This window comes from Petaurus breviceps, unplaced genomic scaffold, assembly GCF_028583685.1.
Source record: "Petaurus breviceps papuanus isolate PSGF00001 unplaced genomic scaffold, PetGlider_PUasm1.0 38, whole genome shotgun sequence".
Lineage (NCBI taxonomy): Eukaryota > Metazoa > Chordata > Mammalia > Diprotodontia > Petauridae > Petaurus > Petaurus breviceps.
In genome coordinates, this window is record NW_027186304.1 from 18,118,280 (window position 1) to 18,143,330 (window position 25,051).

The 25,051-nt window shown below is 38.9% G+C and overlaps 2 protein-coding genes across 8 annotated transcripts in view; one reads left to right on the forward strand and one right to left on the reverse strand.

The window, feature by feature from the left end:
• Positions 1-4,270, reverse strand: part of RNMT (RNA guanine-7 methyltransferase) — a 39,755-nt gene extending 35,485 nt beyond the window's left edge. For 2 of the 4 annotated variants that reach the window (XM_069099591.1, XM_069099588.1), the window contains exon 1: positions 4,117-4,270. The gene's annotated coding sequence lies outside the window, so the exon portion shown is untranslated. Of the gene's footprint in view, positions 1-3,300; positions 3,458-3,820; positions 4,007-4,116 lie in introns of those variants that run through there. The other 2 variants (XM_069099590.1, XM_069099589.1) reach the window with 2 other exon arrangements.
• The window catches only part of FAM210A (family with sequence similarity 210 member A), a 35,880-nt gene continuing 15,099 nt past the window's right edge, over positions 4,271-25,051 (forward strand). The window contains exons 1-4 of one of the 4 annotated variants that reach the window (XM_069099593.1): positions 4,271-4,500; positions 6,951-7,085; positions 15,723-15,917; positions 20,828-21,319. In XM_069099593.1, coding sequence (XP_068955694.1) covers positions 20,874-21,319 — 446 coding nt within the window. In that variant the 5' untranslated portion in view covers positions 4,271-4,500; positions 6,951-7,085; positions 15,723-15,917; positions 20,828-20,873. Of the gene's footprint in view, positions 4,501-4,553; positions 5,064-6,950; positions 7,086-15,722; positions 15,918-20,827; positions 21,320-25,051 lie in introns of those variants that run through there. The other 3 variants (XM_069099594.1, XM_069099592.1, XM_069099595.1) reach the window with 3 other exon arrangements.

Below are 25,051 nucleotides of genomic sequence, written 5' to 3' on the forward strand. Positions count from 1 at the left end.
TTGTGATTTAAAGGTGGGAGGAACGTGTTGAACAGGAAGGGTGGGACAGGAAGGAGAACCACCATATATAAGGAGGAGCACAAGCCAGGACCGAGCAGAGTTGAGAAGGAGAAAACTTGTGGTGTCTGGCACTGTGTTTGCCTGTTCTGTGCTGATTTGTGATACTTTGTTTTTCTCAGACCTTGTTTGTGGGTCTGTACTGATTTTACATGCAGATAGTGAATTGATGATGGTGCCAGCAATGTGCATGAATGTTTTGGCTCTGCTAAACTTTGTTTTCCCAGAAACAGAAACGGTGAAGGACTTGAGGTGGACTGGACACTGTGAGCTTCAACATGGAACAGGAACTGGACAAGGAGCTGAGAGCTGCCTATGAATCCAGATGGCAGCTGGGTGAATTCAAGCAAAAGTTGGGAGCATGGAAGAGGAACCCATGGAATCTGGGAGCCAGCCTCCAGTCAAGATGAAAAGACATCCCCTTGGGTACTTAGTACTGACAAGATCATGATTTACTGTGACCTAGGGGTGGAAGAACTTTGTATTTTGTAACTTGTACCCCCTTAAGGATGATTGAAAGTTAAGAAAAAGATTTCTAACAGATTAAGACAATGTGACCTAGTTGTGGGAGACCTTTGTACTTTGTATCCTGAATGATACCTTTTGTTTAAAACTATGTGGCCACTTTAGTGATAAGTTATTATGTTAATCATTGCGAATGCTGTATTTGGTGTCTATGAATGCTTTGCCTTAGTTTACTGCTGAGTAAATAGAAAGCTCACTATACTATGTGATAAGAACCTTAGACCTATTCACAGCAACGGTTCTCTGGAGAGCTGTTCTTGCTTGGCTTTACAGGGCTCTACACATACATTCCTATTAAACACATTTTCACATTAGTCATGTTGAACAGAAGAATTGTTAACAAATAGAAAGAACCATGAGAAAGAAAAAACAAAACAAGAAAGAAAATCTGTTTCGTTCTGCATTCTGACTACATAGTTCTTTCTCTGGATGTGGCTGACATTTTATATCATGTGTCCCTTTGGAACTGTTTTAGGTCCCGGCATTGCTGAGAAGGCCTAAGTCTATCAAAATCAGTCCTCACACACTGTGGCTGTTCTTCTGGTTCTGCTCATTTCACTCAGCATCAGTTCATATAAATCTTTCCAGGTTTTGCTGAAGTTCACCTGTTCATCATTTCTTATAACACAACGGTATCCCATTACATTCATATGCCACAATTTGTTTAGCCATTCTGCAGTTGATGGGTAGCCCTTGATTTCCAGTTCTTGGCCACCACAAAAAGAGCTGCTATAAATATGCACGTGTGGGCCCTTTCACCATTTTTCTGATCTCTTTGGGAAACAGCCCTAGAAGTGGTATTGCTGGGTATGCACATTTTTACAGTCCTTGGGGCATAGTTCCAAATTGCTCTCCAGAATGGCTGGATCAGCTCACAGCTCCATCAACAATTAATTAGTGTTCCAACTCTCCCACATCTTCTCCAGTATTGATCATTTTCGTGTTTTGCTGTGCTAACCAACCTGATAGGTGTGACGTGGCACCTCAGAGTTGTTTTGATTTGCACCTCTCTAATCAATTTAGAGTATTTTTTCATATGACTATAGATAACTAATTATAGCACCAAATTTAGAGGAAGTTTTATTCCTTAAAATTAGGCTTTAGAAAGGAAATAGAACTTTAAAATGGTTTTAAACTAAAGCAGGGAAGAGGTCTATATGAAACAATGTATATGAAAGTACTTTGTAAACTATAATATTGTATACAAAGTAATGTAAGAGAATTTGGAAACCAAAGGACTTTAGAGCTGGATCAGACATTTGTTATCTTGGAGATTATCAGTGGTTCCCAACTTTTGAGCAAAACTATTTCAAGGAGTGCACCAAGCAGCATCATGATCTTGACTTGATTGCAACAAAATATGCAACATTACTTAGTTTAATAAACAATTTCTATTGACTGAATAAATAAATATACTTCACATATATTTGTTTTCAAACATAGATATACTGTGACTAAAAACTAAAATGTACACTCACTTAAAAGCATTACTGAATACATAGTTGCTTTTTATCATGGATAACTGCAGCCACTTTGGCTCTTAAGACCTGATTCTGCCCTCTCCTGAACTAACAACTCTCCTTTGTTGTATAAATTTAACATGTATACCCCACAGACTAAGTACAGGAGAACCCCCTAGGACCTCTTCTCTCTCTAGGTGACCTCATTAGCTCCCACGATTTTAATTCTAAGATAACACCAAATCAATATACTCAAGTCTCCCCTCAATTCTAGTCCAACATCACTATGTGCTGAGCATCTCAAACTCATAAGGTCCAAAATAATTCATCCCCCCCACCTCATCCCTCTATTCTTCCAATTTTGGTTGAAGACCACAGAAGGCTCAGGCGTTGGATGCCATTGTCAACTCTTCTTTTGTCTTCAACTCACATCTAATCATTTGCAAAGTTTTGTAGATTCAACCTCCAGGCCTCTTATACCATCTTTCCACTCACAGCATATTTACTGTGTTTTCCCACTTCACTCTAGACAGACCTCTTCATCTTGTACTCTTTTTTTCCATCTTCTGAATCTGACAAACTCCCTGACTTACAATGTTTCATTCTTGGTCATCTCTCCAGAACTAGGTACTGTCTTGTCTCATTGCTTCCTCTCTGACTCAACTGACCCCAACATACACTGGACTGAGAGTTGGAGTGTGCCTTCTCCAACTGCAACCACCCTGGCGAAGGCCCTCATCACCTCACAGCTGGACTATCACTATCTGTCTCCCCCCATTCCAGTCCATCCTCCATTCAGCTTTCAAGTTGGTCTTACTAAAACACAGGTCTGACAATCAGCAACATCTAAATTCCAGTGGGTACTCATTAGCTCCAGGATCAAATATAAAATCCTCGGTTGGGCTTTTTAAGGCTCTTGAGGACTTAGCCCCTGCCACCTTCCCAGTTTTCTTACACCTTACTCCCTCTTCTATGATCCAAGACTTTTTCATGACAAGCTTAGCTATCTTTTTATCGTTCATAGGATTAGGCACAAAACAGGTCCAAAATACTAAATTCAATTCAGCAAATTTCTACTTTACAGCTGAAAATTTTTAGTAAAGTTAGATCTGAGAATAAGAATTTTTTTTAACGTTAAGAAGCTGAAAAAGAAGATCGGCCGTTGTGAGTTTCATTTATATGGGCAGTCTTCTTTCATCTCCACAGGTAAGAGTTTACCAGACCAAAAAAGGTCTCAAGAATGAATGAGTGACTCTACCTGGAAGGGGATGCACAGAGCACGACTCGGAGATAAGTCAACGCTTCGATAAAAGTGCAGTGAAATTATCGATGCGGAAAACAGATGGGCGGACAACCCTTTCAATGGGACCACGGCGTCACATCTCAGGCACTAACCCTGGAAAGCTTTAGCCCCTGCGCCGTGGCCGCGGGGGCCGCGAGTCTGCCAGGGCCCACGGGCTCCGCGCTAGAAGGCCGCCAGTGCGCGGACCCCCCGCGGCCCACCGCTGGCGCCCCCGCCTCGAGCCCAAAAGAGGACGGAATAGGAGGCACAGCGCGGGGCTTGAGAAGAAAGGCCAGGGGGCCACAGGCTGCGCTCCTCCGCCACTTTCTTCCCCGGCTCTCGCAGCTCTCCCGCTCCGCCCGCGTCCCCCAAATCTAGGGCTAGAAACTTCTCACGGGCTCTCCCCGCACCTCCCAGCCGCGTCGCGCGTGGCCCGGAAGCGAACGCGAGCCCCTCCCCTGGGAGCACGGACACGAAGCTCTCCAGCCAGTCTTACAGTTCCCCGCGGCTCAGCAGCAGCCCCTGCACGGCTCCCAGGTCCGCGCTCGCCCTCCCTCAGGACCACCTTTGCAGGAGCCGGCTCAGCCGCCGCGCGCGCCGAGGCACGTCACGACCGACCTCCGACCAGGACCGCCGACTTCCTTCCCCGCTACAAACCCAACCCACGAGGGCAGAGGTAGGCAAGGAGCGCGAGGAATGCAGCGACGACCAGAGTCCCCAAAGGGCCGGGCCAAGAGAGTAACAGGCACCCTGAGCGTGCCACCAGACGCTGCCTGCCGCTGGAACACTTACCTGAGTGAAGCGTTCCGCCATTCTGTTTGCGGAAGTAGTAAGCGCGCCACGCTGCGCCTGTTGGGCAACTTCCGGGAGGCGGGGAGAGGTCATGACGCATGCGCTTGCCGTTTCCCCCGCATCCGCCGTTGGAAGTGAACTACGTTTCCCAGGGTGCTGGGCGCGGCCCATTGCCTTGCAGGCTCCGAACTGGGCACCTGGCAGTCGCGAGCACGTTTGGGGTGGAAGAGAGCGAATGACTGCCCAGGCCGCCTGAGTCTGGGGAGGGCGAGAGGAGGCCTGGCCACCCTGGCTTCCACGAGGATCCCGAGGGGACTCCGTCTCCCATCAGTGATAACACCGGCCCTGTCAGGGCCTGCGGCCACAGAGCCAGCGTCCTCCGAGGTACCTCGGCCTCTGGGCTTCACGGGGTGGGGAAGGGGAAAGGTGGAGGGGGCGTCGCTGACCCCCTGCCGTGGGGAGAGAAGCTTGGAGCCAGACCCGGTGCTCGTGGCCAGCTGCCCCACGAGCCCGTGGGGGAGGGCGCGCCCTTGTCCCTGCGGTAGCTAACCGTCCCGGGGCCCTGCCTCCCGCCCTCCTCCTTTTTCCTCCATGTGCCCTGGCTCCTTCTCTCTCCCCCTCCCTCTTCCCGGGTCCTGACGTGGGGAGAGCGCCCCTGGAAGTTTCGTTTTTCACCACGGACAAGTTCCCTGCCCCCCTCCCAGAGCTCCGGCCCACCAGCCGTTTTCTTGAGTGGAGCGGACTCTGCTGTTGGCAGGCCACTCGTGGTCCTTTGGAGAGATGGAAGGGATGTGTGTGAAGGACCTCACGTCTCCTCCTGGCCGGGCTGGACGGTGTTTGTTGAACTGGGCTGATTTCTCGCCTCCTCGCCCCCTGGTTATTCTAAATTGGACACGCTGGTCTACACATAAGGCTGTTTCAAAGGACCTGCACTAAAGATAAGCCAAGTAATTGGTTGATTGTTTATATCGAGATGTTGTTGAAAACTCTCCCGCTGCTCCAAGTTGTGAAAGTCCAAGCAGCTTCACGATTCAGTTTGAATTATTTGACTCCCAAGGCCGATCTCTTAGTTTTAAAGAAATGCGTTTTACCTCCCTGTCAGGAGAGTTAACATTGTCAGAACTGTGTTCGTAAGAAGATGTTATCAGCATTGTATGAATGAGAAATTACAAGCCTGCATGTACTTAGATTTTCAGCTTAATTACTGAGATATTAAACTGTGTACATGCTGATTGCTCATACACTTTGATTCTGGAATAAGACATTGAAGGGAATGCAGACAAGACATTAGCTTCATTTAAATATTTTGGTTGAGCTACATTGACTGTAAATTGTTCAATATGAATTTTGGCATTCTGGAAGATACATTATTCCTTAGAGGCTATTTTTATCTATTTAATTTATGTACATTTGTGTATTTTTAAATAATATTTTGTAAATAAAATCCTTAAATTACCTATTCTCATTGCAGTTCCAAGGGACCATTAGAAATTCATCATCCAACAGATTTTATTTCTAATTCTATGAAGTTCTCTTTTTAAATCTTTTGGTTCTTAGATCAAAGTTTAATATAACTAAGGGAAAACGTGTTTGCACGTACTGGAGTTTTCCCAAGGAATTCTTAGGGATCAAAAGAGGTATATAGGTCTCATTGCTCAATGCTTCTTCATAGGTACCGAGGTCACTTTGGGTTTTTAATAACTCTGAACTAGAAATCCTAATCCAGTGTCCAAGAATTAGGGCAGGGCAGAATGTGATAAAAAGTAATGGAGAGAAAAGGACGGTGCAGGTGATTAAAAAATAGAAAGTAGTTTGAACTTTAGCATAGATCCTCAAAGGTAGTGGCAGATAAAACACAAGCTCTGTTAGAAACTGTCAAGTACAGTGCCTGACACATAGTAGTCACTTAATGTTTGTTTACTGACTGGAAAAGATTCAATTGTAGGCACAAATGGTAAGTTACATAGTCCTTCATTTTAGCCAATTCTGAGAGGCTTACCACTTGGTATAGATATCTACAGTGACTTGAATAGAGAGAGAAGGATGAGGAATTTACTCTGCTTTCTACTAATGGAGAAAAGCACTTTGAAGAATGAATTTCTCCCCTCCAACTTGTACTTACCAGTGTCAGTGGAACCTGCTGTTCTTAGTGGTTCTAAGTGTTGCATTTCTTAGAAAGCAAAATTTCCATTGCAAACTATATATATGTGACATAAAAATTGACATTTAAAAATTTTTTAAAAATGAAATTATTCCCAAGGGTAGGATGTGGTTTCAGGAAAGATTTTTACATAGTGGATACGGAGCTGGACTTGGAGTTAAGAAGACCTAAGTTTGAAAACTGCTTCAGGCTCTTAGTGTTTGTGTGGTTCTGGGCTTGTAAAACCTTTCTGAGTTTATTTTCTCCCCTGTAAAAGGAGGATAATGCTAGCATCCGCATCATGGTGTCATTATAAGGATCAAGTGTTAAATGATATTGATTCTACAAACTTTAAAGCCGAGTATAACTGAGCTGTTCTGTTTTAAGTCTAGGAAAGGAATAACAAGAAGTAAGAGATTTGCTTCATGAAAATATTTGTATCAGACACTATTATGTCTTTATAATCATTATTTTTAATTAGGAGAAATAGTTTGGTGAAGTGGAAAGAGCTTTAGACTGAGCGTTTGGAGGCCTGTGCTCTAGTCGAATGTGCCAATTGCTTGACTTTAAGCAAGTCACTTATTCTCCTTGAGTTTCAGTTTCCACATCTATAAAACGAGAAAGTAGTACAAGATAACTAAATTTTTTAAAAAATAAGATTTACATTGGTGCCTACCTTCTCCCATTCTGACAGGTAACTTCACAGAAACTCAAAGCTGGAAGGGACTAGAGACCACCTGATACAATCCATACCTCCCTCTCTGCCGCGTACCTTACAAATGCTCATCTTGCTCTAACGTCTCCACCAAGGCCACACAATATTTCCAAAGTAAGTCCATTCCCTTTTGGGAAAACTAATTTTACAAAGAGATTTTTTCCTTAAATAAGACTGTGGAGTCTTGGGCAATAATATGAAGACATTCCAAGCACAAGTGGTGGTTTGGGGATTTTTTTGGCAGGGAGGGGAATGTTGATCATTGCTTATAGTGAAAAAGAAGATTTTACAAGAAACTGCTGGATAAGAACATATTATCTGAGAACAGGATTGGGATTTCTAGACCATGGGCTCCTGACCATGAATGAAGTATCCCTAAAGAGGGCTATTAAAATGTATTTGCCTGGAATCCTGTAATCTTAATTAGAGGAAACTACTTATGTCTACTGTACAATATAAGTATGTGTATATATTCACACACACATATATATATATATATGAACTATGCTATAGAGAGAGAGTAGCACAGTATTGGGTAAGTAGAAGGCGCAGTAGATAAAGTGCAGGTCCTGTAGGCAGGAAGAGTGATCTTCCTGAGTTCAAATGTGGCCTCCTTACTAGCTACATGACCCTGAGAAAGTCATTTAACCTTATTTGCCCCAATTTCCTCATCTGTAAAATGATAGAGAAAGAAATGGCATACCATTCTAGTATCTTTGCCAAGAAAATCCTAAACGGGGTCAAGAAGAGTTGGAAACAAATGAAAATGACTAAAAAGCTACAGTATAGATGATTAACAGCAGACTCTCCTAGAAATCCACAAGAGACAAAATTCAAGAAACCAGCAATAAAATACACAAACTCAGATGCATGACATAAATACACATTGCTTAGGTAACAAGCAAGGCAGACTAAGGATTATAGCAGTAGAGTCCAAAATGACCTTTAGGTATCATTGAGTGACCTGTGGAAGAGTAGATATTACTCAGAAATAGCAGAATAGATTACAATGAGAGCAAGAGAGTAAGTCAACTTTGTATATTAAGTAGTTAATACTCATATGAGGAAACGTAGAACCCAGAAGGGGAGAACATTTCGGTGAAGAGCAGTGAGGACAGAAATAGGAGTTAGGCTGTCCTTGGTGTGCACTGTAGAGCAGCTGCACAAAATGGAGCAATGGGTGAGGAATTGTGGGAAACAATTCAAAGGCTGACCATAATAGTAATAAAAGCCTTTAGTTATTCAGAGGTGCTGGAGTTCTCCCCCTGCCCAGATCATAATGGTTCAGAGTATCATCATTTGTTTTAAATATGGTTTCCTGCTATACAAAATACAAGAACCAATGAAGAAAATTAATACTTCATAATTGGTTCTCACTGACCAGGAGGGAAAGAGCCATGAGTTTGAAAGAATGGGAACCTCATCGGGACAAGTGACTTCTATCCAAAGAAAAAGAGAATAGTACAGTCTGACATGCACCAGAGGTTTGAGAGAAAGCATAGGCAGAGGTCCATGAACTTAAGCTTTATAGGGTAACAGTGAGTATAATGTTCAACTCCAGGTTGAGAATTTAAATCTTAACTCAGACACAGTAAGAAGGTGGCAAAGGGCAAGTCACCGAACCACTCTGAGCTTCAGTTTCCTCATCTGTAAAATAAAGATCACAAAAGCACCCACCTTTCAGAACTGCCCTGAGGATGAAATAAAATAATGTATGTAAAACACTTCATAGACCTTAAAGCACCCTATAAATCTGAGCTATTACATGGAAGTTAACCCAGGGAAGATGGAACTCTCAGGAAAATCTGTACATATAAAGAGAATCTTCCACTGAGAAATAAAATGGGAAATTTCCCCAAAAGGTTGTTGTGGAAGTACAAGGAATTCTTTTTTTTTTTTTTTTTTTGCCTTTTGGAAGGCATTTGGGGTTAAGTAACTTGCCCAAGGTTACACTGCTAGTTTTTTTGTGTGGGTGTTAAGTGTCTGAGGCCGGAACCGAACTCGGGTCCTCCTGACTCTGGGGCCGGCGTTTTACTCACTGAGCTACCTAGCTGCCCCAGTACAAGGAATTCTTCAGCCAACTTAGTTTTTTTTTTTTTTTTTAATATGCAGAAAATAGAAACATGGCCTGGTAACAAAGGAAGAATGCAATAACGTGGTACAGTTCCATAAGAGTAGTATCATGAGTCTAATGCTTAGATGAACTACAGGGAAATCAAAGAACCACAAAGTTTTAAGTGTTTGCTTTTTGTTTTGTTTTGGTGGGGAGAAAAGGCATAAAGAAAGGATAAGATCCCAGATCAAGGCATTTAGCTCCAAACTAATTATCACCTTTTCTTTCAGTCAATTATTATATGGCAAAAATGTTCTTCAGCTTCTCATTGATCATTGTCCATCCTAAAATGTACCCAGAACTGAACACAGTATCACAGATGTGGTTTTACCCAGTCAGAATACCAGGAGTATTGCCTCCCTAGAATTGGATACTGCCATTCTTAATGAATCCTAAAATTACAGAATGTTCAGTAGACATCACAAATTCGACATCACAAGTTCAAAATAGAGCTCATTGTCTTTCCATCCTACCCTCCTTCCAAACTCTTGTTTCTATTGAGGTCACCATCATCCTTCCAAATATCCAGATTTCCAAATTTGGGAGTCATCATATCTTGGAGTTAGAAGTGAAAGGGACCATAGAAACCATCTACCTATTCCATCCCCCTCATTCTACAGAAAAAGATGCCCTGGGAGGTTGTGACTTGCCCAACGCCTAACAGTGTCAGGTAGTATTTGAGCCCAATTTCTCTTTCCACGGCACTACTTTGAGTCGTGTGTAGTTTCTTCATTTTTCTAAGCCATCCTCTACCCAATTCCAAAATAATCTTTCTAAATGACTCTGACATTCCTGTACCATAGAAGCTTCAGTGGCTCCCTATTGCTTCAAGGATAAAATACAAGCTTATATAATAACAACAGCAATTAGCATCCATATAGTACCTAATATGCTCCAGGTACTGTACTAAATATTTTACAAATATTTCATTTGATAATCACAACTCTTGTAAGGAAACTAAGGCAAACAGAGGTTAAGTGATTTGCCCAGGGCCACACATATAGTGTCTGAGGCTGGATTTCAACCCTGATTTCAAGCCCAGAGCTCCATGTATTGTACCAACCTATTTGGCATTAAGTATAAATTATTACTTTTGCTTTTCTTTCACCTTCTTTTTCCAGGCTTTTTGCACATTCTTCCCTTTCATGCACTCTGCATTATAGGCAAACTGATGTCTTTGCTGTTCCTGGAACAGACTCTCCTGCCTAGATTGCATGTGCCCCTCCCTTTTATCTCTTTCAGACAATTAATCAACAAGTATCTATCAAGCATATACTCCGTGTCAGGCGCTATACTTTATAAATACTGGGGATGCAGAGACAAAATTAGTAGTCTTTGCTTTCAGGGAGCATATAATCTAATAGAATGTTCAGAATTCTGCCAGGGACAGCACTTTTTCATTAACTTTTATCGTGGAAAGACTTTGCTAAGCAAACCCCTTAGTTCCAGGATCTTCCATTTAGAACTGGAAGGGTCTTCAGAGGGTATCTAATGAGGCCTCTTTCCCCCCATTCCACAGATGGAGAAAATAAAGTTGGAGAGCTTAAATGATTTGTCCAGAGTCACAGAGGTAAAAAAATGGCAAAGCAGGTCCTCTGACTCCAAGTTGGCAGTGCTCTCTCCCTCTTCTTCAGCTCATTGTGAAATCAACTAGAAAAATATAAATTAAGCAACTCCCACATGCCACACACTGCTAAATGCCGAGAATGCAAATAGAAAATTGAGATCATCCCTGCTCTCAAAGAGCTTACATTATACTTCAGGAAAGCAACACATATAGAAGAATCCTGCCATAGGGCAGATGGCAAGACCCAAGTTACCTTCCCAACAGGGAACAGGAGATTACAAAAAGGTCTGGATAGGAAAGATTATGGGTAGGATCATTGGAAGAAGTAAGCCCTCAGTGGTTCTGGTGCCAAATCCCCATTCTGGTTTCTGGATAGAAGAGGCTTTGGGGAGAGAAGAGAGACCATTGCAGAGGATCCTATAGTGTTTCAGTGAACTTCTACCCACCCATGGGAGCATTTGAGTGTATGGAGATTAGGCCAAGGTTATGCGGGTAATAAGTGACAACTGAGATTTTAATCCAGATCCTCTGATACCAGATCTGTCACTCTTTCCATTATACCAACACCACATTGGGTCTCACCTAGTTTTGGGTTTTTCTCTCCCTCACAGCTTAAACACTACAGTATATTGTACTTAACTTCATTTTTATACTGTTGTCATACATACTTTGTAACACTATATGTTCTTAGGCAAGTCACACAACTTCTTTCAACCTCAGTTTCCTCATCTGTAAAATGGAAATAATAGCCTCTACCTTACATGGCTGTGAGGATCAAGTCGTGATGATCAGAGCATAGGGAAAACTTTGCTACCCTTAAAGCTGACATTTATATAGCACTTACTACTTGCCAGGCACTGGACTAAGTGCTTTACATTTATAATCACATTCAATCCTTACAACAACTCAGAGGTTGGTGCTGTTATTATCCCCATTTTACAGTTGAAACAACTGAGGCAACCTTGCCCAGGGTCACACAGCTAGCAAGTATTTGATGCTAGATTTTTAACTTAGATCTTCCTGACTTCAGACTCTAGGTTCTATCTACCTTGCCACCTGACTGTCACTCCAGTATAATGAAGTTATTTAAGGAAGGGACTGTTTTTCATTTTGCTTTTTTTCCCTAACACACATTTTTCAGATAGAATCTAGCAAATGTTATTAAGTACTTAAAAGTACTTAAAAACAATTGTTTGTTGGAGTCTATCTGAAAAAATGTTTGTTAAATACTTGTCGAGGTAGATCTACTAAGGTGTCCTTTTGAACTTTGCTTCTGAGCCAGTGTTATAAATTAATACTTTACAGTGCCTGGATTTGACATACACTTTGGTAATGGTGAACTACTTCCTGGCTATATTTGATGTCAGACTTACAGTTAAATGTTTCTGTTTGAATGTCTAATTACTTTAGTAGCCATGACTGGGTAATTTTACTTTCCAACTTTTAAATTTTAATCAATGACTAATATTAAGAATTTCCAACTAGAAAATATCAGCCTGCTTCTGTTACAAGAAGCACACTAGTCTTTTCTGTAAGACTGATATTTTCTAGGCAAACATTGACTACAACCCTTTGTAGATTTCAGTAATTGCCACAACCTAGTTTAAGAAAATGCCTTTTGGTCATTTTTCTTTACCCTTTTTGGGGATATTGGACTACAGTAGAACTCTATTATAAAATACTGGTATTGGAAGATAGCATGCATATTGCAGATTTTTCATGTAATAGTATGATAAATATATCTGGAGATAAATATCTAACAGGAATGTAATATGACCTTTAGTTTAACTAGATGTGGGAGTGTAGCAATAGCTAGATAGATAGGTCCATTATGTTTTTTAGTTCCTCCCATCATGTTATTTTTTAGTGTTTGAAAATTAAAATTCTACAAATATTCATAAACCCAGGTTCTGCTATGAGATCTTTTTTCCCAGGATTGACCTTGAAATTTAAATTTTAGAGTACTGGATCTTGAACTTCAAAATTAATAGAGTGTAGAATTGCATAGCTGTGATGACAACTCTGTCACCTGGTAGCTAAACTGGGGGCAAGGAAGGAGGGCCTCTGGGCACTAGGGATATTTAGCAGCCTCTCTACTAAGCCTCATTTTGTGACCTTCAGACTTGGCTGCTGGCCCTACTTTAAATGTTTTAAATCCCAGGCATCATGGCAGCTAAATTGGTCAAGACCTTGAGTTCTGCATATGTATAATATTTCATTAGAGAGCTGTAATAAAGTCCACTTACCTCGTAACTCGTTTGTATATATCTGTCTAATTGATTATAACTTAGAGTAATTATGAAGAGAGGCAAAACCAATTAAATTATACCTCTTCCACTAATTTAGCTTTTCCAGGGCACAGAGACCAAAATGGGCATCTTTTATATCTTCTAAAGACCCTAGAACCCATATTTTAAAAATCACAACACAGCAGAAATGAGCACGTTATTTATTGAACGCCCCTTTGCCACTTAATTTAATAAATGTAATTGTTAAGAAGAAGAGAATTTTGTCTTGGGGTAATCAGAGAAGATTATAAGAAGAACATGATTTTGTTCTAAATCTATTCTTCCTCTATAGAGAGGAAGAACCATTATTTGTGGGTGTGGAATAAACATTTGAGCATTTGGTGACTATATGGAAGTCATGGAGAACATAAGGTTGGGCTCTGATTGTGGAGTTTTGAATGCCAGGATAGAGTATTTTGAACTTTGTCCGGTGATTAATGGAGAATATTTTGGAAGTTTAGGAAGTGGTATGACAAAGTAAAAACAGTTATGTAATAGTGAATCTGATGCCATGGTATAGAGCTGGTTGGAAGGACAGTAGTTAAGAGGCTGTTGTAGTTGTACAGATGTTGAAGTAGTTAGGATATGAAAGAAAAGGTGTGGTAACTGTGGGGATTGAAAAGAAGCAGTGGTTATGAGAGTTATTGTCAAGGAAGAATCAGGAAGACATGCTGAATTACTGGCTGCAGAATCCAGGAAAGGAGTGTCAAAGATGAAATTTAAGTTTTGAGCTCCAGTCACTGGATAATTACAGTCTTTCATTCATTCATTTATTAGACCAGATATGTGCTTTTTATCAAGGTAGGAAGCTCCAGATGACAAGTGTTCTCAACCAAAGCAGATTCACAAACTCTTTTGCCATGTGTAGTCTTTAAAATTGCCTGAGGCGCTGAATGGGTAAGTGATATAACCAGTATTTTTCAGAGGTAGAATTTGAACCCAGGTCTTCCTGATTTCAAAGCCAACGATCTACCACTCTTCAGAGTTTCATAATAACCACAAAAATGACAATAACGGACTCCCACAGTAATAATACAGTTTGTATACCGCTTTAAAGATTATAAAAGTTTTTAGTTTGGGGATTTTGTTGGTTGTTTTTTTTTTCCTTAGAAACCCAATGAGGTAATGTATTAAAATGGAAAGGACGATGATTTTGTAGTCAGGGATCTGGGTTCAAATTCTGGTTCCTGCTACTTACTGCCTTTGTTATACTAGACAATTCACAGTCCCTCAGGCCTCAAGTTCCTTAACTTTAAAACAAAGTGATTTGTACTAGATCAGGGCTTCTTCACCTCTGGTCCACAGACTGACCTCCCCCACTCTGCAGCTTGCTCTCTCTCTTCCTCCTCCCTCCATTCTAAATTTGAATTATGTGCTTTAAAACATTATTCTAAGAGGTCCATAGTCTTCACCCCAAAGGTTTGATTTCCAGTCTGGTGCCTTTTCTACAATAAAATTATGAAATAGCCAAACAAATAAAGAGGAGAGTTAGTTTGGGTGATAATGTGATTAATTTTAGATGTTGGAATTAAAATTGCTATTGGTGAATCAGAAAGTCTCCTTGGAGTAGCGAGTTGTGAACAAAGACAGTGGAGATGATAGCTATCTAGAGACTGTTAGAAAAAAAGAGTAGTGATTGCTGTGATTCTGTTCTGAGTTGGAGAAACAAACAGCATGAACAACAGGGGGTCTGGGGAATAGAGCTGAGGCTCTGATGAGGGAGGAGTGCTGAGTAAAGAAGCTATATGCAAAATAGAAAGATCACTGAAGGCCCCCTGCTGCCAAGGGAGGGGATCATCCCACACCTTACTTACCACCTTAAGAACAGGTGCTTCCTAGGCCTTTTCTTCAATTTGCCCCATGGCTCTGATTGAGTAGTGCTTCTGCTTTTCTTTCAACATTAGGATTATTAGCCTAGGAAAAGTAGAGCCATCGCAACACTATTTTCATCTTGACAATAAAGTAGGGAAAAATCTTTTGAATGGCATCTCAGAAATTGCCTTCTCCAATAAGATAATGTCTCTACTTGAACACACTACTTTACAAGACAGTCCCTTTCATCCTTAGACAGCTCTATATGTTTAGGAAGTTGAAACACCCATCTCCCTATAAATTCCAATGAGTCCTGGTTCTGGCCTCAGAATACCGAGTTGATCCAGTCAGTTTTTCTGATTCCTTAATAAACCTTTATTTACTATGTACTTGGTACTGTGCTAGGTTCATAAATTGAATTGCCCCTGCCCGTAAGGAGTTTAAATTCTCTTTGGGAGAATAAAATTTACATATGAAAGTATATACATAATAAATCCAAGGTATGGGAGTGAGGTACTGCTAGTTTAAGGGAGGACTCTTTACCCTGCCCTTTGGACTGGGTAAATTACTTGAAGTTTACTAAATAGAAGGTGATAAATAGTCTGGAAATGTTTGGGTGCAACTACAATTGATTTGCCTTTTCTTGCCCCAAAGCAGGGGGTCCTCAGACTCTTCCAGCCTTGAACTCCTAAGTGTCGTCGTCCATTTACTTATCCTGCCCACCCCTGATGCCACTACAAACAACGTCTTAGGTGGCTTTTGCCTAGGCAAAGAATAACCTCGTTCCTCTCCATCTCCGTGACAGAAAGATTCATTTTTCTGCTTTTTGTTTGTTTTTGCAGTAGACCACCAGTAGTAATCTGCTGATTGTACTGTGAGAACCACTGACCTTGTGCAGTAGCCATGGGTATGGGAATTAGTAAATTTTAATGGATGATGATGCTAATTTTAACCCATGATCACATATTTAGTGCCAGAAGGGATCTTGGAAGTCATCTACTGCAACCCCCTCATTTTATAGATGAGGAAACTGAGACCCAGAGAGGTGAAGTTACTTTACTACCTGTTGACCTTGGGCAAGTGACAGAACCCGGATTTGAACACAGGCTGTCTAACTCCCAATCCAGGACTCTTTCCCTGTGCCACGTCTGATTCGTTGGAAAGAGGTAAAGATCAAAGTATTTCGTGGAAAAGGGATTTGCAAGTAAAGTTAAAGAATGATCATTATCCCTTTCTTCCCGATTACATTTAGAAATGTTTGTAAAGCTGCAATTCCAAAGGAATTCACAAGAGGGCATACGTTAACCTTTTCTGAAAAAAATGAATTTGATAAGAACCAAATCTTAATTTACCAAGATCTTGTTTGTCTCAAATCTGCCATTATAAACCTTCCTCCCCACCCCATATGTGTGTGTGCATTCATGTATATATTACATACATGTACACAAGGAGGTAGATTAGTAGCTTGTAATAAAAATTAAATGGAATATATTGAATACATATGGTTGGAGGAGAGCAGTAACTCAGGAATGCTATAATTATGTTTGCTTGCTTTTTTTTCTGCTTTTTTTTTATTTAACTTAATAAAGTTAAATTTGATTTAGTGCATTAATAAGAATAAATGCCTCTTAAGATGACTGATTTCTTGAATTAGAATTTTTGATTTTATTAAAACCAAGGCAGTAAACACATGAAAAGAGTTTAATTCTTTTTTTAATGTATCTATTTTGATAAGGTAATCTATGTACCAAATTTTAGCTATTGATAAACATTTAAAATCATCTAAGAGCACAAAATTTCTTTTAGATAAATATTAGTTTATTATAGGGTTAAAATCAGAAGTTTAAAAAATTAAATCAAAATCCAATGTCTTTCTTAAAATTGGCATGGAAAATTTATGTAACATTAGCCCAAGTTTAACATACTAAAAATTAACTTCATGTATTAGCGATTTAAGTTTATCATATTAATGAATTCATTGATATTTCTAACAGGCCAGAACAGACCTTGAACAATTCTTGCCCCTTTTTGGTTATTGTTTGTAGCCTCAATAATAGGTACTAGTGCCAACATTTAACTGCTGAAGACGAGAACTGACCTCTAACGATAATTCCTCTGTTGTTTACACTTGAATATATTTGAAAGTTTTGCCAAGGGTGTGCTGTTGGAGCAGCAACACATGGTTGCTATTGAGGCTTGAAGAAAGTATTTCCAGTTAAGTAACTGGTAGCTGTAACTTAAGGAGTTCAGTAGAGGAACTCTTGAAGTGATAATCTAACTTTTAACAGTATTGTTCTTTCTTCAGGTATTAGAAAACTTTCTTCCTTTGGATGAATTTAGAATAAGTTTAGAAACCATTTGAAAATTGAAAAAGCAAGAATTTTTTTTTCCACTTGTTGGAATAAAGTTCCCACACAAAGTCCTACTCTGAATCCTCCAGACTAGGATGTTTTGAAGGCATCATTGCACACTTTCTTGTAAATATTATCATTCTCTAATAATAATACCTAATATATAACTTTAAAGTTTTCAAAAGTGTTTTAAATACATTATCTAATTTGAACTCCACAACAACCCTGTGAAGTACAGAAAGCAGGAGTTATCCCTATTTGGGGAATGAAGAAACAGAAACCCATAGAGGTTAAGTGAGTAACCTTTGACCACATATTATTAAGGATCAGAGGCAGAATTTGAACTCAGGCTTTCCTTATTCCAAGGTTCTCAGTCCTGTATATCCCTGTTCTGCTTTCTCAGTAATGGTGACAAAGTGGCGAGAGTATTAAGCATTAAACAGTTTTTCTTTAGCTATTATCACTTGAAATATGAGATCCTTGTCTAATAACTTATCAGTAATCATACTACTAGAAGTGACTGATATTAAGATGTCTCAATAAGGTAAGCCTGAAAACTGAAGCAAATTGCAAGTAAATGGAAAGATGTCTCACAAGCTTGTAAAGAGGTAAAGGAATTAGAAGAGTTATTTATACATTAAAAGGCATCCAAAAAAACCCATTTCCTGTGACACTTGGTTATCTCATCTCACAGTGCTCAGGATAAGCATTTGCAAAAAGACCACTTTGAAGAGAGCCTACAATCCCCTGAAGCTAACTGTATCTCTCCTCTTTTTCTCAGATAAACTCTAGAAAAAGCTGACTACTTTTACATCAACTTTCTTTCCTCAATTTCTTATGATCTGGTTTCTGACTTATTTTTTTACAAAGTTGTCATTACTCTGTTAATTACCAAATCTAATGGTCATTTCTCAGTTCCCTTCCTTCTTGATCTCTGCAACATCTGAGGCTGTTAACCCTTCTTCCCTCTTGGACACTGTTTTTTCTTGATACCATTCTCTCCTATCTAATCAAGTTCTCTTTTTTTTTTTTTTTTTTTTTTGCTAGACAATCAATGGATTTACTCTTACCCTTACTCTTTCAAAGAGTTTAGCTGAGAAGAAAAGAAGAGATATGTCTAGGACTATAGTTTATACAGTATGTAGCATCAAGTGCAGGTTTTTTGAAGATCCAAGAGACATGGATGTGTTTGTAGGCAACAGAGAAATATATAGGCGATAAGAAGAAATTTAAGATAGGAAAATGAGGGGAATCGGAAAGCCATTGGAGAGCTTGGGAGAAGATGAGATAAAGAACAACTTGCCTTGCCAACAGCTCTGTTCACTGGGAGTAGAAGAGGAGAGAATGGGGGATGTTGTCTAAGAGTTGAGGCAAAGAGAAGGAGAGGAGAGAACTTAAAGTGATTGGCTTCTATTTTTTTTTCTGTAAATAATGAAGTGGGTTCTTTAATTCTGAGGATGAGAAGGGTGGAAAGTGTTTTTAGGGATTTAGGGACATGGGAGGCTTAGAACAGTTGTGAATGGGATAAAAAATCAGCAAATAGTAAAAGGACTGCCTTGCTATAGAGAGGGTACAGTGAGATAATATAAATTTGTAATAGAGATCTTATTCATAAAGTTGCATGATTTTCTATATTTATGTTCAGCAGCATTTAAGTGAGAGTGGAGGGGGTATTTGGTGGTGATGACAGCTATTAGTTGCTTCCCTCGATAGAATGTAAGCTCCTGGAGGGTAGGGATTATTTAATTATTGTAGTTCTGTGTGAGGTACCTGGTACATAAGGTTCCCAGTAAATAGCCACTGATTGATTTTATTGCTGGCCCTTGAGGATTGGATTTGTGGCAGTTTACTGAACCAGGATTATGCTTAAAGAAATGGCTTTCCCTGCGGCAATATGGGGTCGCTTTTAAGGTGGTCATTGGTATAATTTGTTATTTCTATCCCTTTGAGCTTGGATTATGATTCTAAAACTCTGGAATTTGACAGTATTAGCTGTCTAAGCAAGGTACCCTCACCTCAGACAATGTCTTGGGTGAATCTTTTCTGTTCAGGTTTTTCATGCTTCTCATTAATGATTTTCTGCAAAATCTTATGTGCAAAAATTTGCAGGGTGAGAAAAATCAGCAACTTGTGTTCAACTTTAATCATTTGCCTAATGGACGAGGATATTTCATATTTGTGCACTTTTTGTATGTGTGCAGTGTAGGTATATGCATGTGTACACATATAGTAGCATCTTAGATATCTGGAGTTGTGTTTTTTTAGTGGCTTCAGCCCTTTACCCCTGAATACAACCCAACTGAAGAGAAGATTTTTTGTTGTTGTTTCTAAAGATTTCTAAACTCCAAAAAGTTACTTCACTTGTGATGTTTTTTATTCATTAGACATGCCACTTTGAACATTATAATACAAAATTCTTTAGTAGACTCAGCTATAGCTACAGCATGTTAGAAATAGCTAAGTACAGAGGGGGCGGGACACATGATAACAGAAGTAATGCACAAGAGCAGCAGAAAAGATGGCCTGGGTGCAGCTAGGTGGCCTAGTGAATAGAGCACCAGCCCTGGAGTCAGGAGGACCTGAGTTCAAATGTGACCTTAGACACTTAGCACTTGCTAGCTGTGTGACATTGGGCAAGTCACTTAACCCCAATTGCCCTGCCTTTCCCCCTCCAAAAAGACAAAAAAAAAGAAGAAAATATGGCCTGGTCTTGAGATACAAGAGCCTGAAAATCAAGCACAAGTTAATGTAAAGAGTGATAGACTTGGTATAAGGAAGAAACCTGGGTTCGTGTCCCATCACTTAACATTTAACTAGGTATGTGACCATGGGGAAGTCACTTAATATTTCTGATCTTTATTTTCCTCATCAATGAAATAGCCAAATTCAAGCGAGAGCAATGTAGCAAGATTGTAAGCTTTCTGTAGAACAGTAACCTCTTACAGAAGATAAACTCCCTTATGTCAGGGTCTGTATCCCCAGCACCTAACTGCCTTACTCATAAAAGATACTTAATAAATATTTCAATTAGATTAATACATATGACAAATATTTATGGCATAGTATTATGATAAATATTCATGATGTCCTTGAATGATTCCAAAAAAGTTAATTATTTTCAAAAAGCCTGTTTTACCAGAAAAGTGAAAAATATGTTTGAAATTTCCACTTAAAGGGTTAAAGTTTTAATATTTAAAGGTGGGATGGGGAACTTTCTGTAGACCATCCAACATTGTTGATAGCTATATGTTATATTCTCTCTTTTTTTCTGGACCTGTCCTCTAATAAACTCTTCCAGACATGTAGGATGAATGCCTAAAACCTTAGGGTTCCCTTTATTACCACCTTTAAAAGATGAAGGGCACACGGTAAATGTATACTACTATTATCTTTAGAAGAGAGAGAGAGAGTGTGTGGTTTTCACAGTACCCTAGAAAGAGATGCATATTTTGTTCATCAGACATACAGACATAACTTCAGGGGTTTTTTTCCGCATGAAGACTCCAGGCATAGTTTATTTTATTGTATTTGGATTATTGAGTAAATAGCTATATAGAATGACATTTTCCTTCCACAGTAGATCTTAGCACTTGAAAACAAACCTTAATGTTAGCTTTAGCCAAATGTTCTTTTATCTTCTAGTACCTGATTACTAAGTTTACTTTAAAATTATACCATGTAAGGTGTACAATCCAGCTTTCTTATTTTTGTGTGTCTGTTTTTAGTCTAGTTTCTGTAGGAACTGAAATCAACAAACCACCATTCATCAAAATGCAGTGGAATTTAATACGGACTATGTCTCAACTGGCAAATAGAACATGTTTGGTCTCACATAGGGCTCGTTCCATTGGGCACTCTCAAAGCATAAAAGGCTTACATAAAGCTTGGCCCAAGATTGTTTTGGTGCAAGGTCCTCAAAACCATTGGCTACATCTCTCTTCTGCACATCATATCTCAAAGGAAAGCAAGCCAGTAGATGTTTCTCACCATAAACAACAAAAAGAAGAAACTTCATCAGAGAGGGTTATATCACCTAGTGGCGCTGCCCAAGGAATTCATGCTGAGAAAAAGGAAGATCTGGATCCATTACTAGACAAATCTATTAGTCTATATCAGCGATTTAAGAAAACGTTTAGACAGTATGGAAAAGTTATGATTCCAGTGCATTTAGTGACTTCCTGTATTTGGTTTGGAACATTTTATTATGCAGCCTCAAAGTAAGTTATTCTTTAAGACCTCCCCTTATATCTGACTGTTGGCCTACCTTTTTCATTATTTGTGATAATCTTAAATCTTGTTTTTAACCTGATCTCTGGCCTACTTTAAATATCTTATGCATAATCTGGTAATGTACGGAAACTTTATGTATTTTGTCTTAAGCACAGTATACTGCAGAAATAATTGAAGTAGCATGGTACATTGGAAAGTGTACGCTTCTTGGAGGTTGGCTCTAGTTCATATCCTGTCTTTGACATTTATAAATTATGTCACTTTTTCTGAGTCTAATCTATAAAATGAAGATTCCATTCCAAAAGTGGAAACCATCTGCCACTTTGGGAGGTAGTGGGTTCCTTCATATTGTCATTCTTCAGGTGAAGACTAACTAGACACTTATGCAGTGTATTATAATTGAGATTCCTTTTTGGGTGTGGATTAGATTAGATGGATACTAAAGTCCCTTCCATTTCTAAAATCTTGGATAATGGTCCATATAGCATCTACCTCACGAGACTCTCATGAGAATTAAATGAAATGGTATATGTTTAAAGTGATTTGCAAACCTGAAGTGCTAAACAAATGTCAATTATTAACTGCAAAAAAACAATTTTCAGGATTGTAAAGACACAGCTGTAAACATCAATTCTTTGTTTCATTTTATAGATGAGGAAACTAAGGCCTACAAAATTTCAGAGTTCAAGTTGGTGGCAGCACCAGGATTAGAGCCCAGATTTACTTCTTCCCAACATAGTGTTCTTTCCAATATGCCATGTGAATACTGCGTGAATGCAAAAAAATACATATATAAAATACGGCAAAAACATATCTGGTTTGAAATACACAGAATTTTAGCAAGATTTCATTCTTAGTGTTTGTTTAAAAAAAAATAGCAAATTAATGATTTGTACCTTATGTTACACATTATGTTATGCTGGTAATTGTTTAAATAAGCTATTTCGCCTCAATCAGAAATTAGCTCTTGAAAGTTTTTAGTGAGCCTTTGCTTCCTGGCCTTGTGAAAATTGACCATCCTTGTTAAGTGCTATCTAATTCTCATTTACTAATGAAAGTATATGCTTCCACTTAAACAGTCTTAGAAATAGTGGTATAAATGAAAACATACATCATGCATATGCCAATTTCTCATCTCATCCTCTGACATCACCACTATTCTGCTGTTTTATCTGCTTTGGACATAACTGCTATGTCTTTTTCTGATATATATGCCTTTTTCTGTGATAAGATAGACTACTTAATAAGTGCTTTCTCTGACAGAGGTAGGGAACAGGCCACATGTGGTCTTGAAGCTACAGGTTCCCCATCCCTACCAGCTAGGCACTATATGAAGTGCTCGGGATACAAATACAAGCAAGCAAGACAGTCTCTACTCTTAAGGAGTTTATGTTCAAATGGGAAAAGACAACTCATATAGGGAGACAGGGATGGAGTCACCTATGAGGGAAGGAAGGTCCTGGGGTAGAGGTTTCCCAGGGCATCCTCATCAAATGAGGCCAGAAAAAAAGGAGATGCTCCAAAAACAATAGAGGCAGGAATATGGGAAAGCATGACTGAGGTCCTTTGTAAAATGATAGTCCCAGGAAAAGAGTCGCCAGTGAAGGAAATGGAGACCCATGAACAGAAGTCATCCTGTAGCCTTTTTCAGTGAACCAATAAAACAACCAGAACTCTCTTACGGAAGATAGTATGTTTTCAGGACTGGATTAGGTACCCAGCTGTAGTTAACTACATAAAATATTTAGGGTCTAGGTTAATTCCGCAATATTCAGATGTTGCTATCTTATAGTTTTTACATATGAAATTGACTGGAAAGAAAAAATTTACCTGTTAAAACAAGACTACTTCTACCCAAGATGTGTATGTACACAGTGACTAACTAGCAAACCAGCAACATAGGATTAAAGAGGTGTAATTATTAATATTGATTTCCTCCTCTACAAATGAGTAGGTTGGATTAAATGACCTCTAAAGCCCCTTCTAGCTCTGCCATCAATGATCCTAAGATGCTTGTAGCTATGGCCTTTTCATTTTTTTGTTTTCATATCTTTTTATTGTGTGTTTTTTTATTAAATAATTCCTACTGTCTTCTAGAGAATACCACCTTTTTTTTATACTGTTTGTTCATACTATACTATTTTAGCTGAACTTAAAATGTATTTCTCCCTACTATTTTGATGTTGCCTGTTTAAATAGTAAAAGAAAAGAAACAACAGAGTTTTGATATCAGACCCATTATTAAACTAGTTAGATAGCATTATCCCCCTTTTTATGAGCTATTGAGCAAAGTGTTCGAAATTTAGCACAAATCTCCTTGTCCTATTTTGTTGATTAACCATATTTTCCAGTATATCTAATAGGAACAGAAAGAGGTTTTTGTCTTCCATACTTTTTGCTTTTACTGCACTCCATGAAGGGTAGTTCCTTACCATGGAGTTAGTCTCCTTAACTTTAGGAGATGAGTTCAATTTCTAGTAACTAAATGAAAGATCCTCATCCAAGTATTTTGTTTTTATCTAATTTTCTTATAGCTTGCCTTTAGCTTCTTTGGGAAGGTTTCTCTGTAACTAAGTACAGATGCCCAAAGGCATATAATCCAGTCAGCTCAATATAATTAAGATAGTTGTTGCCATGCTGAGCAACACCATTATGTACAATGTGTAAATCTCTCCCTTCTTCCTTTCCTATTAACTGATCATGAAATCTGGCTGTTTCTCAGTGAGGAAAGGTGGCAAAATTTGTCCTCCTTTCTTGCTATCCTGCCTTGTCTCTTTGCTGTGCCTAAAGATGGGAATTTGCTGGTTCCTCAATTATGCCAAACTAAAATAGTTAAATTTTACCAGGCCAATTCTGGTACATTGCCATATCATTGAACTTTAATAGATTGTCTTTTGTTTCCCAAGGCAATCTTTTAAAAATGATTAAAATACATAAAATTTTGCTTAACATTAATTCTGTAACTCATAACCCTGAAAATTGCTTTGTTCTCAAACTAACAACCAATATATAAGAAAGTAATGTCAGAAAATACTAGTGAGCATAAATGAGAAGGAAAGCAATTTTAAAGGAAAAAACAGCATATTTTTTCATGTGAACAATAACAATTACAGTAAAATTGCAGTTTATTTTATTAAATACAAACTTTCAGTCCCATCTAGAGGGAGACCATCGATAATTAATTTAGTCCTATACTGTTTCGGTCAACCTGAAAATATTTCTTCCTGTACTTTGAATGTTCCTTATATAGACAATGAAAGGCCCTTGATATCAGATTGTATTATTAAACTAGTGTTCTAATTACTCCAACCAACTGACCTTATCCTTAATTCTAGGGAGCTGTAGCAAAAATCTTCTGAGTTTACCACAAATCAGTGATAAAGCTACATTTCACTTTGGTAGTGTCTTTCTCCCTTAAGCCTACAGATATTTCATTTCTACTGTACAAAATGATTATTTCCCTGCTCAAATGTAGATTTTACCTGGTAGATTGAGTACAAAATAAAACTCCCTATTTATAAGAGATTTGGGGGAAAATCTCATCTTAAAGTGAGTGGATCACCATAAGGTAAAATGGTTGGACACAAGTATCATTCTCTTTCACACTGGCCAATATTCACCAGGTAATATAAGCAAAAGGTAAAATAAAGGTTCTTGAAGTTTATGTAGCACCAATTTTTAAAAAACTCAAAATTCTTAACAGATTTAAAATGTTTAGG